The sequence below is a fragment of the Trypanosoma cruzi genome, genomic scaffold (genome assembly GCF_000209065.1).
Source record: "Trypanosoma cruzi strain CL Brener 1047053516667 genomic scaffold, whole genome shotgun sequence".
NCBI classification, from domain to species: domain Eukaryota; phylum Euglenozoa; class Kinetoplastea; order Trypanosomatida; family Trypanosomatidae; genus Trypanosoma; species Trypanosoma cruzi.
In genome coordinates this window covers 103,209-116,893 of record NW_001849478.1, presented here as the reverse complement: position 1 = coordinate 116,893, position 13,685 = coordinate 103,209, and the positions used below count along the sequence as shown (strand labels likewise).

Sequence of the window (13,685 nt, the reverse complement as noted above, 5' to 3'; positions counted from 1 at the left end):
TCTTCTGGACTCTCACCTTTTTTTTTTGTTTTTGGTAAATCACTACGTTTTTTTTTTTTTTTGCTTTGTTCACTGTCGCTGAGTGTCTCCGCGTCCCGTTGAGTGTCCCACTGCTGGCCGTGCTGTTGACATGTCCTCATTTCTTTTTTCCTGCTAGAGACACTGATAGTCCGCGACGACGATTGTTTTTGTTCCCATTGCGATGGCACGAGGGTGACTGGGCGCCGGCCTGCTGAGTGCACTCGGAGGAGAGCGGATGGTGTGCGCCGTGCCTCACTGTGAGTGTGGGTGCCAATCCGTCGGGGAGGGGAGAAGTGAAGGACTGCGCTGTGGACTTGGATGCATCCCGTCCCTCTCGTTGCCGCCATGGGTGTGCGGTGCGCATGGCTCTTTCTTGCGGTGCGACGTGGATGGCGGTGCTTCTGCATGCGTTGTGCGGCGGGCTTTTCTTTTCCATGTCTTTGCCCTTGTGTGTGGAAAAGCTGCGGGAAAGGATATGTGTGCGGGAGAGTGAGCGTGGGTGGCTGCCAGCCTCGCCCCGCGCATTGGGGGCTTCCACACACGTGGCTCTGCTTGACGGCGTTTCGCGGCACCCAGGGCGTGGCGAGGAGGAGGGTGGGGAGGATCTGTTGTGGGCAGAAGGAGGATGGACAGGACAGTCCCCTTCCGTGTCCTTCCCTGTGTTGTTGGCAGTACATACTGAGGGCGTAAACTTGAGCGAGTGCGGGATGAAAGGTTTATGCCGCTTTGTGTGTGCTACTCAATCGTCGTCATTGCAGGCTGTCCTCACGGTGCGTTGCGGTGCGGTGCTGTTAGATGAGGGAAGGACGCGGTGCCACGGCTGCTGCGCACCACGACCATTTATTGCCTCTGCACCGTCATTGTTGTTTTTCAGTTTGTGTGAAATTTTTCTGCGCTCGCATAATGTTTTCTTTTGCTTAACGATGAATTTGTTGTGGGAGCTTTGGTTTTGGTGCCTGCTTCACGGCGCTTCGCCTCGTGTGTCGGTTGCGGTGCTTCCACGTGGTGCCAAAGCGTTTGATGGGGTGTTTGCCCTTCTTTTCGCGCCCTGCAGCCGACCTTGTTTGGCCATGGCGGCAGCAGTGGGGCTCTGCGACTGCGCGCTTGCCGTGCGTGTCTCATCTTTTGCCGCTGCTCCCTCGTTGTGTTGGTGGGGGAGGAGGCGAGCGACTGCGTTGGTGGAGTTGCGCCCCAGTGGGAGAGGGAAGGCACCGACCGCTGCTAACGGCGACGGTCTTTGCTGCAGGCGATGTGACGGGAGGACGTCACCGGTGTCACAGTTAACCGAGATGGATGAGGGCCGCACTGCGTCTCCCACCCCTCTCATCATCCTCTCTGTCCACTGCAGTCACACGCCACACGCACCGCAGAGCAGCGGCGCGACCACCATCCGGATGTCTGTGAGCCAATTGGAATGCAAAATCGATGTGGACCTTTTTCCCCGTGTTTGAGTGCCGCCGTGCCTCTTTATTTGTTTCTTCTGTTGTGTATGTCGTGCGCGCATGTTGCCGCTGATTGCTGCGCAATGCCGACTCGCGTGAACGAGAAACGATGCTTTGACTGCTGGCAACCGGCGAGCTCTCCACTCCACTTACGCACCACCAACACCAACAACCTTTCGGACGCGCTTAATGGCTGGCGGTCCTAACGCTGCCACGTGGTCTGCCTCGGCTCTTGTGTGTCGTGCACGGCATCGGGACCGCCATGTGATGCAGTTATTCGGTAACAGGAGCGGTGCCAGTGGTCATGTGGCTTTTTGCGGGGATTCCGCCACTCGGCACGGTGGTTGTACGGGGTTGTATGGGCGGTGGGAGGGCGATGGTGTCACTGACTTGATTGCGTCTGTGCTGCTTTGTGTCGGCGGCTGTACTATGAAGGTTATTGTGTATGACCGGATGCCTCTGCGTGCCACTGTGTTTGGTTACTGTTGTTGTTGCTGCCTCTTATTCTTTTCTGAGCGTGCAGTTAGAGATACTTTTGCTTGGCCAGCACAACTATCGTTTCAAGGCGTTAGGGATTACTCGCAGTATTAGGTTTAGCAGTATTAGTATAACGATCTGGCGGAATCGTGTCACTGGATTCGCCATCTGTAGGAAGGGATTTGCTAGGCAGGAGTTATGGTCGACGGGGCGAGTGCGACACACCACAACAGCCTTGTTGGTACTTGTCTGGGTCGGTGGATGCGGTCTGCGGTGGGTGCGTGTCCGCGCAGCCGGCACCGTGTGCAGCGCAGGGCCATTGCGGCTGTGCGTGTGGCGCTGCTCGTTGTGTTGGCGCTGGTTGCTGCTGCTGCGTGGATGCCCGCGGTGCATGCGGTGGTGTTGCGACTGCGGGGCGGCACGGTGGACAGAGCCATCACGGTTGGCCGCGCTATGGATACGGTGCTGATGGACGGCGTGTACATCACGAACGGCGTGGCTGTGGTGTTCGACGTGGCGGCGATGCTTCCCGGCGCGCTGCGCATCGAACTGAGGAACTGCGTGTGCGACGGCGGTGCGCAGATCTACGTGCGGGGCTACAGCGGCGAGCCGGCGAGTGACCGGAGCCTGGAGGTGAGCGTGAGCGGGCTGTCCGGCGGCTACTGCTCGCTTGTGTTTGTGCACAACCTGCCGGCACACACGAACGTGACGGTCCGTGACTCGACGATTGTGACGGCGGGACCGATGCGCTACTCCCAACTGAGCGGGCTGACGGATGCGGTGGCGTCGCCGCTTGTGCTGCATGCGACGTCGCTGTTGCAGACGCAGCTGCGTGTGAGCAACACTGTGCTGAGGTCGTTGCAGGCGGGCGGGTCTGCGGTGTACGTTGGCGGCGGTGTGGACCTGCTGTCGAGCGCGGTGGTGCTTGACGGCGTGTTGCTGGAGGCGTCGGGCGGTTCGACCGCTTCCGCGTTGCATGTGTCGTCCTCGTCGCGTCTCACTCTGTGGGGCCACTCGGTGTTCTCCTTGACGAACGTGTCGGCTGTGAGCAGCGGCGGCGGCATTGTGCTTGGCGAGCGCCTTGCGGTGGTTGATTCGGTGCTGCGCTTCGTGGGCGTCGAGGGGTCTGTTGCGTCGTCGCTGGTGCGCTGCGACGGTGGGACGGTCGGAGCCGGCGGGTGGCTGGACCTGCACGACGTGTGGGCGGTGGGCGAGGCGTCGTCGGTGGCGTCGCTGTCGGGGGTGACGCTGAGCGGCGGTGCGGTGTCGATTGCGCGCTGCGCTGCCACCGGCGCGACGCTTGTCTCCGGGCTGGCGATCACGAGCGGCGTCGTGTCGGTGCAGTGCAACCGTGCTGGCGGCCGTGTGCTGCAGAGCGGCGGCGACTACCGCTTGGCCGGCCTGTCCTCCGTGAGCGTGGTGCCGTGCGACGGCTGTGCGGCAGCGCTGGCGTGCTTTGATGCGCTGACGGCGTCGTTCTCTGACTGCGTGTGCGGCTGCCGCGACGGCGGTGTGGGCGAGGCGTGCCTGCCGTTCGACGTGCCGGTTGCGAGGCCCGGCGGGAGTGGTGGCGGTGCGGAGGACTGCGTGAGTGGCGTGATGCTGACGGAGTCCGTGACGGTTGGCGGCGGGCGTGCGACGGCGTGCTTCGACTCGGTGGTGTTCAGCGGGCCGATCACTGTGGCGGTGGACCTGCGCTCGATGGACGCGTTCGCTGACGCGCTGAACGTGACGCTGCGCCACTGCGTGCTCGTGGGCGGTGCGCAGCTGCGGATTGGCGGCCTCAGCGAGAGCACGGCGCGCCTGATGCCCCACGCCCTCGTCAACATGACGAACGTGACTTCGCTGGAGGGCACGATTGTGCTGCGTGGCGCGATGCCGCTGCACTCGAGTGTGCTGCTGGCGAACTCAACGCTGCGCGCGACGGTTGGCAGGTCGCAGTACGTGCCGACGACCACTGGCCACGCAGGATCCCGGTACGGCCCCACGCTTGCCCTCGACGGCGTCCGGCTTCTGTCGACGCGGCTTGTCATGACGCGGTCGACGCTGGTGTGTGGCGGGGGCTCGTGCGCTGCGATCCTCGTGGAGCGCGGCCTCGGCGTGAACCTGTCCAGCGTTTTCTTCATGGACAACTGCGCCGTCAATTCGCAGATGCACGTGATGTATGCTCTTGCGTCGGACCTGCGTGTTGGTGGCGGCTCCGTGTTCTCCATACAGAACAGCTTGTGGAGTGTGCCGAGCACCGAATACGGCAAAGCCGCGTGTGTGTTCAAGGATGTTGTTGTGGATGGCGGCAGCGTGCTGCAGATTGTGTCCAGCACTTTCCGTCTTGGCTTTGCCATGCTCATGGCAACCACGCTGACTGTGACCGGCGGCAGCTGGCTGGTGCACCGCGACAGCGAGTTCCGCACCGCCTACGTTGTGTACATAGTCAAGGAAAGCAGCGTGGCGTTCCGCGATCGGAGTGTGTGGTCGATACTTGACAACAACTTCACGTACGGCTCGTACTCGTCAACCATTGTAAGTATGACAAGCAACTGGTCACCACCATCCGACGCGCACCCGATCATCTACGGCGTGTGCAACGCGGCAAGGTGCTCTCCTGTGACGAATTACGGAGTCGACCTCAATATTGGAGCACCCGTGACGGTGTTGGACTGCGGCGCGTGCACCGTGGGCGCCGTGTGCTTCGCTGCGAGGACGAGCAGCATCAGCGGCTGTGAGTGCGTGTGTGCTGCTGGCGGCTACGGTGACACTTGTCTGCCAGCTGCGGTTCCGGACTGTCTTGGGCCGCTTCCGCCCCCCGACGCGAAGGACACGGAGGTCCGCTGCGTGCACGGTGGCAGCATCAGCTCCGTTGACTATCCTGATCCCGGTGTGCGTGGTCTGTGCTTCGTCAACGTGACCTTCACTGCCGCGATTGTGCTGGATCTGTCGTATTTTGACGCGTCACAACAGACACTCAACATCACGGTGCTGCAGTGCGTCCTCATGGGCCTGTCGATCAAGGGGAGTGGTGCACGCGTGCACGTGAACGTGGTCTCCTCGATGCTGGATTCTGGCGAGTTGGTGTTTCAGGGCCATTTTGGCGTGAGCTCCCAGATACTGGTGGCGGGCAGTACGCTTGTGACGACGTCGAACCACGCCATTTTATTTTTGGATTTTTACCCCGGGGCAATCTCGTCACTGATTCTAATTAAAAACACAATTGAGGGGAGTAGGTATGCGGTCTATTTCTCCAGTGTTGTTGTTGTTGATGGTGGTGGGATTATTGTGAAGGGAAATACGCTGAGCACAGCGGAGGACGATGAGGGTGTGGAATCATCTGTTTGCGTTACTTCTGTTGCTGTGAGAAACGGCGGCTACTTTGACATTGAGGACAACACGATGAGCTCGGCTAACGGCGTTTATCTTTTTGGGGATACCACCGTGAGGTCTGCGGGGCTGCTGCGAGTGGCGGACTGCGCCTTTGTCGGCAGGACAGAAATTTTTGATTCCGCGCTGGTGTATTTGTCTGGCTCGGTGACACTCGAGGGTAGTGCGCAGTGGCGTGTGGAGGGCAACAACGTGGGTGCAGCCTCAGTATTAACTATTCCGTATTCCTGGCAAAAACTTCAGCTGTCGGGCAGCGGCACCACCGTGGCGCTTGCGCACAACCGTCAGGTGGAAGGAAGCGCACTCTTTGCCAAGCTTTCTAAATCGAACAGGATTGTTGCTTTACCCGCGCGGTTTGTGGTGGGGTGCAACCTGAAGGGTAATGAGGAGGTGTCCTACGACTATGTGTTTCCGGAGGACGTGGTGCTTTTCAGGTGTGGCACATGCAACGATGACGCGGCGTGCTACATGCCCGGGACGGAGTCGGTGGACCGCAGCTCGTGCTCGTGCAGCTGCAAGGACGGTTGGCATGGCGCATCTTGTCTTCCCCTCGAGGTGCCCGACGCGGTTGTGCCTCCCGTAACGGAGAGAGCCGTCGACGGCGACACGAGCTGCGTGGTGAACGAGACGCTGACGAACCTCACGCTGAAGATGTGGAAGACGCACCACTGCTACGTGGGCGTGACATTCAGCGGCAGGCGTTCTGTGCTGACGTTCTTCCTCAACAGCATGCCGCTGCATCTCCCCATCAACATCACGATCACCGGGTGCACATTTCGTGAGGGTGCCGCGCTGCAGTTTGTTGGGGGTGTTGAGGCGGTCGAGTCGTCCGGCGTCCTGATCCGCGTGAGCCAGACGGTGATGCGGTCCTCTGTTGTTGCTTTTTTACTCGCCCTCCCGCAGCGCTGCGACATCGCCATCACGGAGGTTGATGCGGTACAGTCCTCTACAGTTCAGTTTTTGGACACTGTGAACAACATGCTGAGCGTGGTGATGTTGTGGAATGTTGTTTTGAGTGCGTCAACGCTGTTGGTGAGCAACGTCAAAACGCATGCAACGAGGTACGGTGCTTTTGGTTTGTACTCGACAGTGGCAATCAAGCTGGTGGATGGCAGCTCGCTGTACGTGCGGTACTGCAGCTTTGAGGGATACATACACGTGTTCTATTTGCACAGTCTCAGTGTGAGTGACCACTCCGTTTTTGCACTACTCAACAATACGATGTTCTCCGGGGTAAGCCTGCTGTATCAGCACCAAGGATTCAGCGTGTCGGATCACAGCGTGCTGCGCGTGGTGGGGAACAGCGGTTCTGCTCGCTACGCCATCTATAACGATGACTTGTGGACTGTTCAACAGTCAAGCTGGTTGGATTGGCGCGACAACGACGTGGAGGTGGGTGCGATGTTCTACGACACTGAGTCCGCATTTGTGACCATTGACAGCAGCAGTGCTGTGACGCTGACGGGCTGCAGGATGGGCTCGACGGGGTTGTCGGTATCCTTGCTGAAGCGGATTGAGGCCGGTTACCGTTTCGTTGCTGGGTGTCTGACGGTTGCGGGACGTGAGGTGACGACGGCGGCTGAACTGGAGCTCCACGGCATTAACAACGTGACGACGGTTGCCGCGTGCGGGGAGTGCACGAAGGAGGGCGACTGCTTTGCCCCGCTGACGACGGCGGCCATTGACTGCAAGTGCCAGTGCGCTGCTGGAGGGCACGGCGATGTGTGTGTCCCGGCGCCTGTGCCTGCTGGCCCGCCACCGCCACCGCTGCCTCCAGTGCCGCCCACACCGCTGCCACCGCCGGTTGGTGAGTGCATCAGCGACATGGTGTACCCCGAGGTTGCGCAGGCTGTGGGCGGCGGGCTGTCGTGGCTGTGCTACCGCAACGTGACGTTCAGTGGGGGCGGCATGAGCCTGACGGTGCTGATTGGGGCGATGACGGGCGACGTGGCGAATGTCACATTCGATGGATGCACGTGGAGGGACGGCGCCGTGCTGTTGCTGTTGGGCAACGCGTACGCCGCTGTGGGGTCGCTGAACATTGTTGTCACCGGCAACACATTTAGTGACGCGCTGCTCATCCCGGAGGGTGTGTTTCCACCGCACACGAACATCACGATCAGCGGGAACCACTTTACTGTCACGAGGCTGATCCCTCGGCCGTGTTTGGACATATGGAACCAGTCATGCGTTGCGATGAATGGACTGGTGATCAGCAACAACTCCGCGGTGGTGCTGAGTGGCAATGTGTTTCAGAGCGTGACGGCATCGTCAAGCGCCATTTATGCTTTCAGGTCTGCGCTGAGCGTGTCGTGGCACTCCGTGTTTGCGGTGGTGGGCAACACGTTTCATATGGATGGCGATGACAGTACGCTGATAAATATTGAAGGGTCTAGCCAATCCTCATCACTAAGTGTACTGAACAACTCTGCCGTGGTGATCCGAGGCAACGTTGTGTCGAGGCCGGTGAGGTACTTTTTATTACTAATTTTGGCATTACGTGTGGAGTCACGGTCAGCGGTTGTGTTTCAGGGCAACGACATGCAGGGAAGCTCGGTTGTGTTTTTTTTAAGCGAATTCTCCTACATCTACTACAACTCCTGGCTGCAGGTGAGCGGCAACCTCTGCCACATGTCCCCATCGGAAGCCCTAACTGTTTTTGACCCCACGGTGAATCTCCGCGACTCCACGGTGTCTGTGTCTGGCAACCGTTTCATGTCCCGCAGGGTCACGCCAACAGTGCTGCGGATATCCACGGGGTCCCGCGATAACACAAACGGAGCGATTGTGGCTGCGTGCAACACCGTGAACGGCGAGGAGGAAGCGAAATACGTTATTCCGTCCGTGTACAATGCCACCATTCTGACCTGCAGCGACCCATGCACCCTCGCGGCTTCGTGCTTCCCCTCGTACACGACGACGGCCTCGAGTGATGGCTGCGCTTGCGCTTGTGCGGAGGGCGGCCACGGCGATGCGTGCCTGCCCGTCGCTGTTCCCGAGCCGCCGAGCACCGACGGCGCCGACTTGTGCGTGCGGGACGTGCGTGTGGATGAAGTGGTGAACGCCGGTTTCGGGACGTCGGTGGTGTGCTACGTTGGCGTGACCTTTGCGGCGGACGTCGTGGTGGACGTGGCGTCGATGTCAGGGAGCGTGCGCAACGTGACGCTGGCGAACTGCACGTTTGTGGGCGGAGCGAGCCTGTACGTTGTCGGGTGGCTGTCCGACCCGCCTGCTGGCGAGCGCGCCGATGTGTTGATCAGCGGGCTTGAGTCGCGTTCTGGCGGCGGCGTGCTGGTGGCGAACCGATTTCCGCCGGGCTCGCGCATCACTGTGGTGGACTCGGTGCTGATCGCGGAGAAGCGTGTTGCGTACCGCGGCGCCTACGACCTTGGCGCCGCCTCCGCGTGCCTCGTGTTGCACAGCGTGAATCTGACGGGGAGCGTGCTGACCATCGCGCGCACGCATGTGGCGGCTGTGTTCCGCGACGCTGTTGGCGTGTTGGTGGTTGGCGGCGTGGCGCTGTCGTCGCGCGGTGCGCTGTACGTGGACGGGCTGTCGGTGCAGACGGCGCTGGGGCTGTGCGTGTCGGTGGAGGGCGGTGTTGCTGCCAGTGGCGGCTCCGTGGTGGCGTTTGTTGACAGCGGCTTCCTGCTGTGCAAGCACGCGGTGTCTGTGCGTGGGGCTGTGAGCGTGTCGGGCTCCGCTGTGGCGCTTGTGCGGAGCGAATTCTTGTCGACGGAGGAATACGCGGTGGCGTTTTATTCGACGGTGAGTCTGGTCGGAGGGTCGATGCTACTGGCGAAGGGCAACGTGCACGACGGTGTCTCGAGGGAGATGCTCTACGCCGCTGGCGCCGTGACCGCTGCTGGGAGCACGCTGAGCTTTGTGCGCAACCGAGCGCTGCTGCCTCGGATGGTCTCGCTGAGCCTGTCGCTTGCGGCTGGGGCGCATGTGAGGGTGGCGTGCAACGACGCTGGTGGCCGTGTCCTGTCGACGGCGGAGGAGTACGCAGCGGCTGGTTTTGGCGACGCTGGGAGCATCGACGTTGTTGGGTGCGACGACTGCGACAGGGACACGCACTGCTACGCGCCCAGGACGGCCTCTGCGAGCATGACGAACGGTTTGTGCGTGTGCGCGTGCGGCAGCGGCGGGTACGGCGAGGCGTGCGTGCCTGTGGGAGCTCCTACACTGCCGCCCGCTGTGGGCACTGCGTCGAGTGTGCTCTTCCGCGAGAGCGTGGCGGTGCGGTCAGTGTTCGTCGTGCCTGCTGGAGCGAGCGAGGTGACGCTGCGCCACGTTGTGCTGGACGGCGTGAGTCCTGTGCTCTACGTGCCGTGGATGGCGCGGGACGGCGTGCGGATCGTTGTGCAGAACGTGTCGCTGCGTAACGGCGCTGTACTGTACGTGATGGGCGGAGGAGCGTTGTGCGGTGCGGGAGCGGCGGGGAGCGACGAGAGCGGGCCGGTGGAGCTGTCGGTGTGCGATGTGGAGGCGCTGAACGGTGCGCTTGTGCTGACCGGCACGTTCCCCGCGGGGTCCGTGCTGACGGTGACGGACTCCCTGCTGGTTGCCGCGACGTCGACGCCGCTTGTGTATCTTCCCGGCTCGCGGTCCTCGTCGTACGCACCGGTGCTGGTGCTGTCGGGCCTGCGGCTCGTGCGGTCCGTGCTGGTTGTGTCCGGCGTGGCCCTCGTGACCGTGATGACTGGTGGGCGGACGGTGGCGGTGGACGGCGCTGTGCTGGAGCTTGTCGGTGGCGGTGTCGCGCTGGACGCGGCTGTGCTCGGTGGCGACGTTGGATTGTACGCGACTGCGCGCGTGGTTGCGTCGGGGGGCGCTGTGCTGCGCGTGTCGGGGAGCCAGGTGTACGCCGCGCATGGGTTGGTGTTCGACAGCGGTGTGGAGGCCAACGCGTCCGCCGTCGTAGTGAACGAAAACGCCGGTGCGCTGACCGATGGCGCGCTGCTGGTGCTGCGGGGGTCGGCGTCGTTTGTGTCCGGGTCGTGGCTGTCGGTGCGCGGCAACAGCATCAGCGGCAGGCTCCTGTCGGTACCGTCGTACCCGCGCAGTGCGGAACTTGTGCAGAGCACGCTGACGCTCCACGGGAACACTGGCAGCGGGCCCGTTGTGATGGACGGCACCGTTGCGCTTGGGGGCGCCGGCCGAAGGTTTGTTGTGGGGTGCCTGACGCTCAACGGGCAGGTGCTGCGGCCGATGGACTACAGGTCCGCCGGCATCATCGGGGAATTCCGTCCTGTGGCGTGTGGCGTGTGCGACGCCGACGTGCACTGCTTTGCTGCTGCGACGAGGGCGATGTCTGCGTCGTGCGGCTGCCGCTGTGCTGAGGGCGGGTACGGGCGCGACTGCCTGCCGGTGTACCTGCCGCACGTGGACGGGTGCAACCGCACGCTCTTTAGGCCGCCGCTGAGCCACACGGCGACGCTGACGGAGACGCGCAGCCTGACGCCAACGTGGACGCCAAGCCTGAGCGCGACGCGCTACAGTCCGACGCAGTACGGGCCGACGGAGACCCTGCAGGTGACGGAAACGGTGGCGCTGTCGCCCACGCGGACCCCGACGGCATCGGTGAGCAGCACGCTGTGGTGGAGCGACGTGGCGTGCCCGACGCTCGCCGTGACGACGACGGCGGATGGTGGGAGCCTGACGCAGAACGACATCCGCGGCGGTGGGAGCGCCGTCGCGATACGGCTGATGGTGGCGCTGCCGCCGCCGTTTCGGTGGGCGAGCGACCCGCAGCTCGGCACGCATCTGAGCTTTGTGCCTGTGTCGACGGCACAGCCGAGTGGGTTTGGCGGTCCGTGGGGAGCGATGCTGCGCAACGCGACGTGGGTGCGCAACGCGACGAATCCGTCCACCGTCCTGGAGCTGACTGTGCCCGTGCACCGCGGTTACTTCATTGCTTTTGACGAGACGATAGTCATTCGCTGCGACGCTGCGGCGGTGTCCGGCGGCTGCAAGGGTGTGCTGCTTGGGTCCTTCACGATCAGGTCAGACACGCTGCCCGCCGCTGCCAGTGCCCTCTCAGCGATCACCGGCGTTGTTGCGTGTGCGGCGGCTGTTGCGGTGGTGGTGACCGGCGGGCTGGGCTCCATCCTGGAGATGCAGGCGCTCGGCGTGTTTGCGAGGATGCCATGCGCCTCGGCGCAGGAGCGTGCGAGCACCGTTGCGCTGCCGTACTTCCTGTCGGTGTTCGCTGCCCGTGACCCGCTGTGGATGGTGGTGGGCAACGCGCTGCTCGCCGCTGTGTTCGGGTGCGTGCACTGCGGTGTGACGGCGGCCTTCCAGCGGTGGCGCGGCGTGGACGCGGCGAGTGCGTGGGCGGCGATGCGCTTCCCGAGCCTGACGTACGTTGTGGCTCACGCGATGCACCTCGGCATCTTCTTTGGCTCCGTTCTTTCACTGGCGATGCCCGGCGCCCGCGTGCAGCACCGCGTGATTGGTGTTGTTGGTGTGCTGTACGGTGCGGCATTCCCTGCTGGCGTGTGCTACTTGATTGCCCGCCACACGGGCGCGAGCTTCGAGAGGTACTGGCAGTTTTCGAGGAAGCCGCTGCACGGGCGCCTGCTGTACCCCGTCGGGTATTGGTACCCCGCGGCGCAGCAGCGGATGTATGGCGGCATGCTGACGAACATGAGGGGCAGCCACGTGTACTGGTGTGTGTTCCAGCTGTCGGTGCTGTGTGTGGTGTGCCTGATTGCGGCTGTGCACTCGCCCGTGGGAGGCTGCCACGTCCAGTACTTCTGCATGGCGGCTGTGCTGCTTGCGGGCGCGGGCGTGGTTGCCTTCATGAACGTGATGCGCTCGGCCTTCCTGACGGCGATGCACACGGCGAGCTTTGTGCTCCTTGCTGTGCTGTGCCTGGTCAGCGCGGCCAACCACCTTGCGCCGAGCGATGGCGGTGCGGGGGCGTACGCGGCTATCGTGCTGCTGCTGACCGCCGTGCTGCTTGCGGTCACTGTGTACAGTGTCGTTGTGTGGTACATGGAGGACCGCCACTGGCAGGAGCTGCGCGAGCCGCGGCGTGGAGGGCTGGAGGCGCTGCTGCGCGATGACGAGGAGAGCGACGAGGAGACGCAGAAGCCGCACGAAATGGCGTCATCGTCGTACGCCACAGGCACCACCGTTGCGTCGTCGTACCAACCACCCGCGCCGCCATCGCAGCCTATGGCCGGTGACACCCGCTCAAACGCACAGAGCCCGCTCGACCGTTCATCCAGTGCGAGCCGTATGATCAATTACGCCGCCATTTGACGTACGCCACGTGGAATTAGTAAATATGCGGTGCTTGAGGCGCCATGGCTGTGCTGCGTACCACAGCCAGCCGTCGTTAACGGCACCTACAGTGTTGTTGGTCGTTGTTTCTATCGATTTGTTTCTATTGTGATCGGGTGCTTTCAGGAGTTTTTCCCGTTCCACGATGACTGTGTGGAAGGGGATCGAGTTGTCGCTCTTGTTACTGCTGATGTTGTGTTGTATCGGACTGTAATTTCATGGAGTTGCGTGCGAGGAACCCAACGTTCAGTTTGTGCAATGGAGGAAGGATCCAGCGAACCGCCTAGTGGAAGTAATGAATTGCAGCTCTGCCTTACCGCGGATTTACATGCAGGAGGCATTACGGCTTTCAGAAGCAAGGCGGCGACAGAGTAGGAGCAGGTCTCCGGGTTTCCAGGAACGTCTTTGAGCGGGATTATGTATTGGGGCACGATGCATTGCCGTGATTCCGGCTTGTTTTTGTGTGGCGAGTGCAGAGGGTGATTGATGTCTCTTTGGCGGTGGAAGTGACGGACCAGGCCATCCCAGTCACGTTCCACACTTGTCCTCGAGCGCACCGCCGCCATGGCAGGATCCCTCTCAGGTGTGCGCGTGGAGCGTGGGGGTCTTGATGACGCGGCATTGGGATTCGTTGCCCGTCACGGCCCGCAATTTTGTGTGTGCAGGAGGTGTGACGGCCACTTCCGGCAATTTACACATCCCTTCACGGCGCTGCCTTTGATTTATTTGGCGCACCGCCTTCCACAGGCAAGGGATGTTGTTGCGGATTGGCCACGCTGGTACGGGGATGCCTCCACGAGGAATTCCTTCTTTTTCCCAATTCCCCTATGGCCCTGCGAAATTCATGCACCACAGCAGACACAGAGCGGTGTGGTGTTAGCATGGAGAGTACGATATTCACCGAGACTTTTTCCACGGCAGCGTGCGTCTATGCGCCTTCTCGTCGAATCGTGGAAGCACGCGAGCACACGTCGACGGTTCTGGACCACCTGGTGACTCACATCGTGGACGTGCTCTTTTTTTTCGCCCGCAGCACCGAGTAGCGCACACACGGTTGCAGCTTGCCTTTGGCCACTG

General features: G+C 62.0%; 2 protein-coding genes across 2 annotated transcripts, besides 1 other annotated feature; both read left to right on the top strand.

Moving 5' to 3' along the window:
* Positions 1 to 13,685: part of a sequence feature (areas not merged during assembly with more than two copies in the genome that could not be assigned to a particular haplotype) that runs on past the window's edge.
* Positions 384 to 1,472, top strand: Tc00.1047053510201.70 (uncharacterized protein; the record flags this gene model as incomplete). The annotated part of the gene is made up of 1 exon (XM_809129.1): positions 384 to 1,472. The coding sequence occupies one exon, from the start codon at positions 384 to 386 to the stop codon at positions 1,470 to 1,472; it is 1,089 nt and encodes a 362-aa protein (XP_814222.1).
* On the top strand, positions 2,139 to 12,587 carry Tc00.1047053510201.50 (dispersed gene family protein 1 (DGF-1), putative; the record flags this gene model as incomplete). The annotated part of the gene is made up of 1 exon (XM_809128.1): positions 2,139 to 12,587. The coding sequence occupies one exon, from the start codon at positions 2,139 to 2,141 to the stop codon at positions 12,585 to 12,587; it is 10,449 nt and encodes a 3,482-aa protein (XP_814221.1).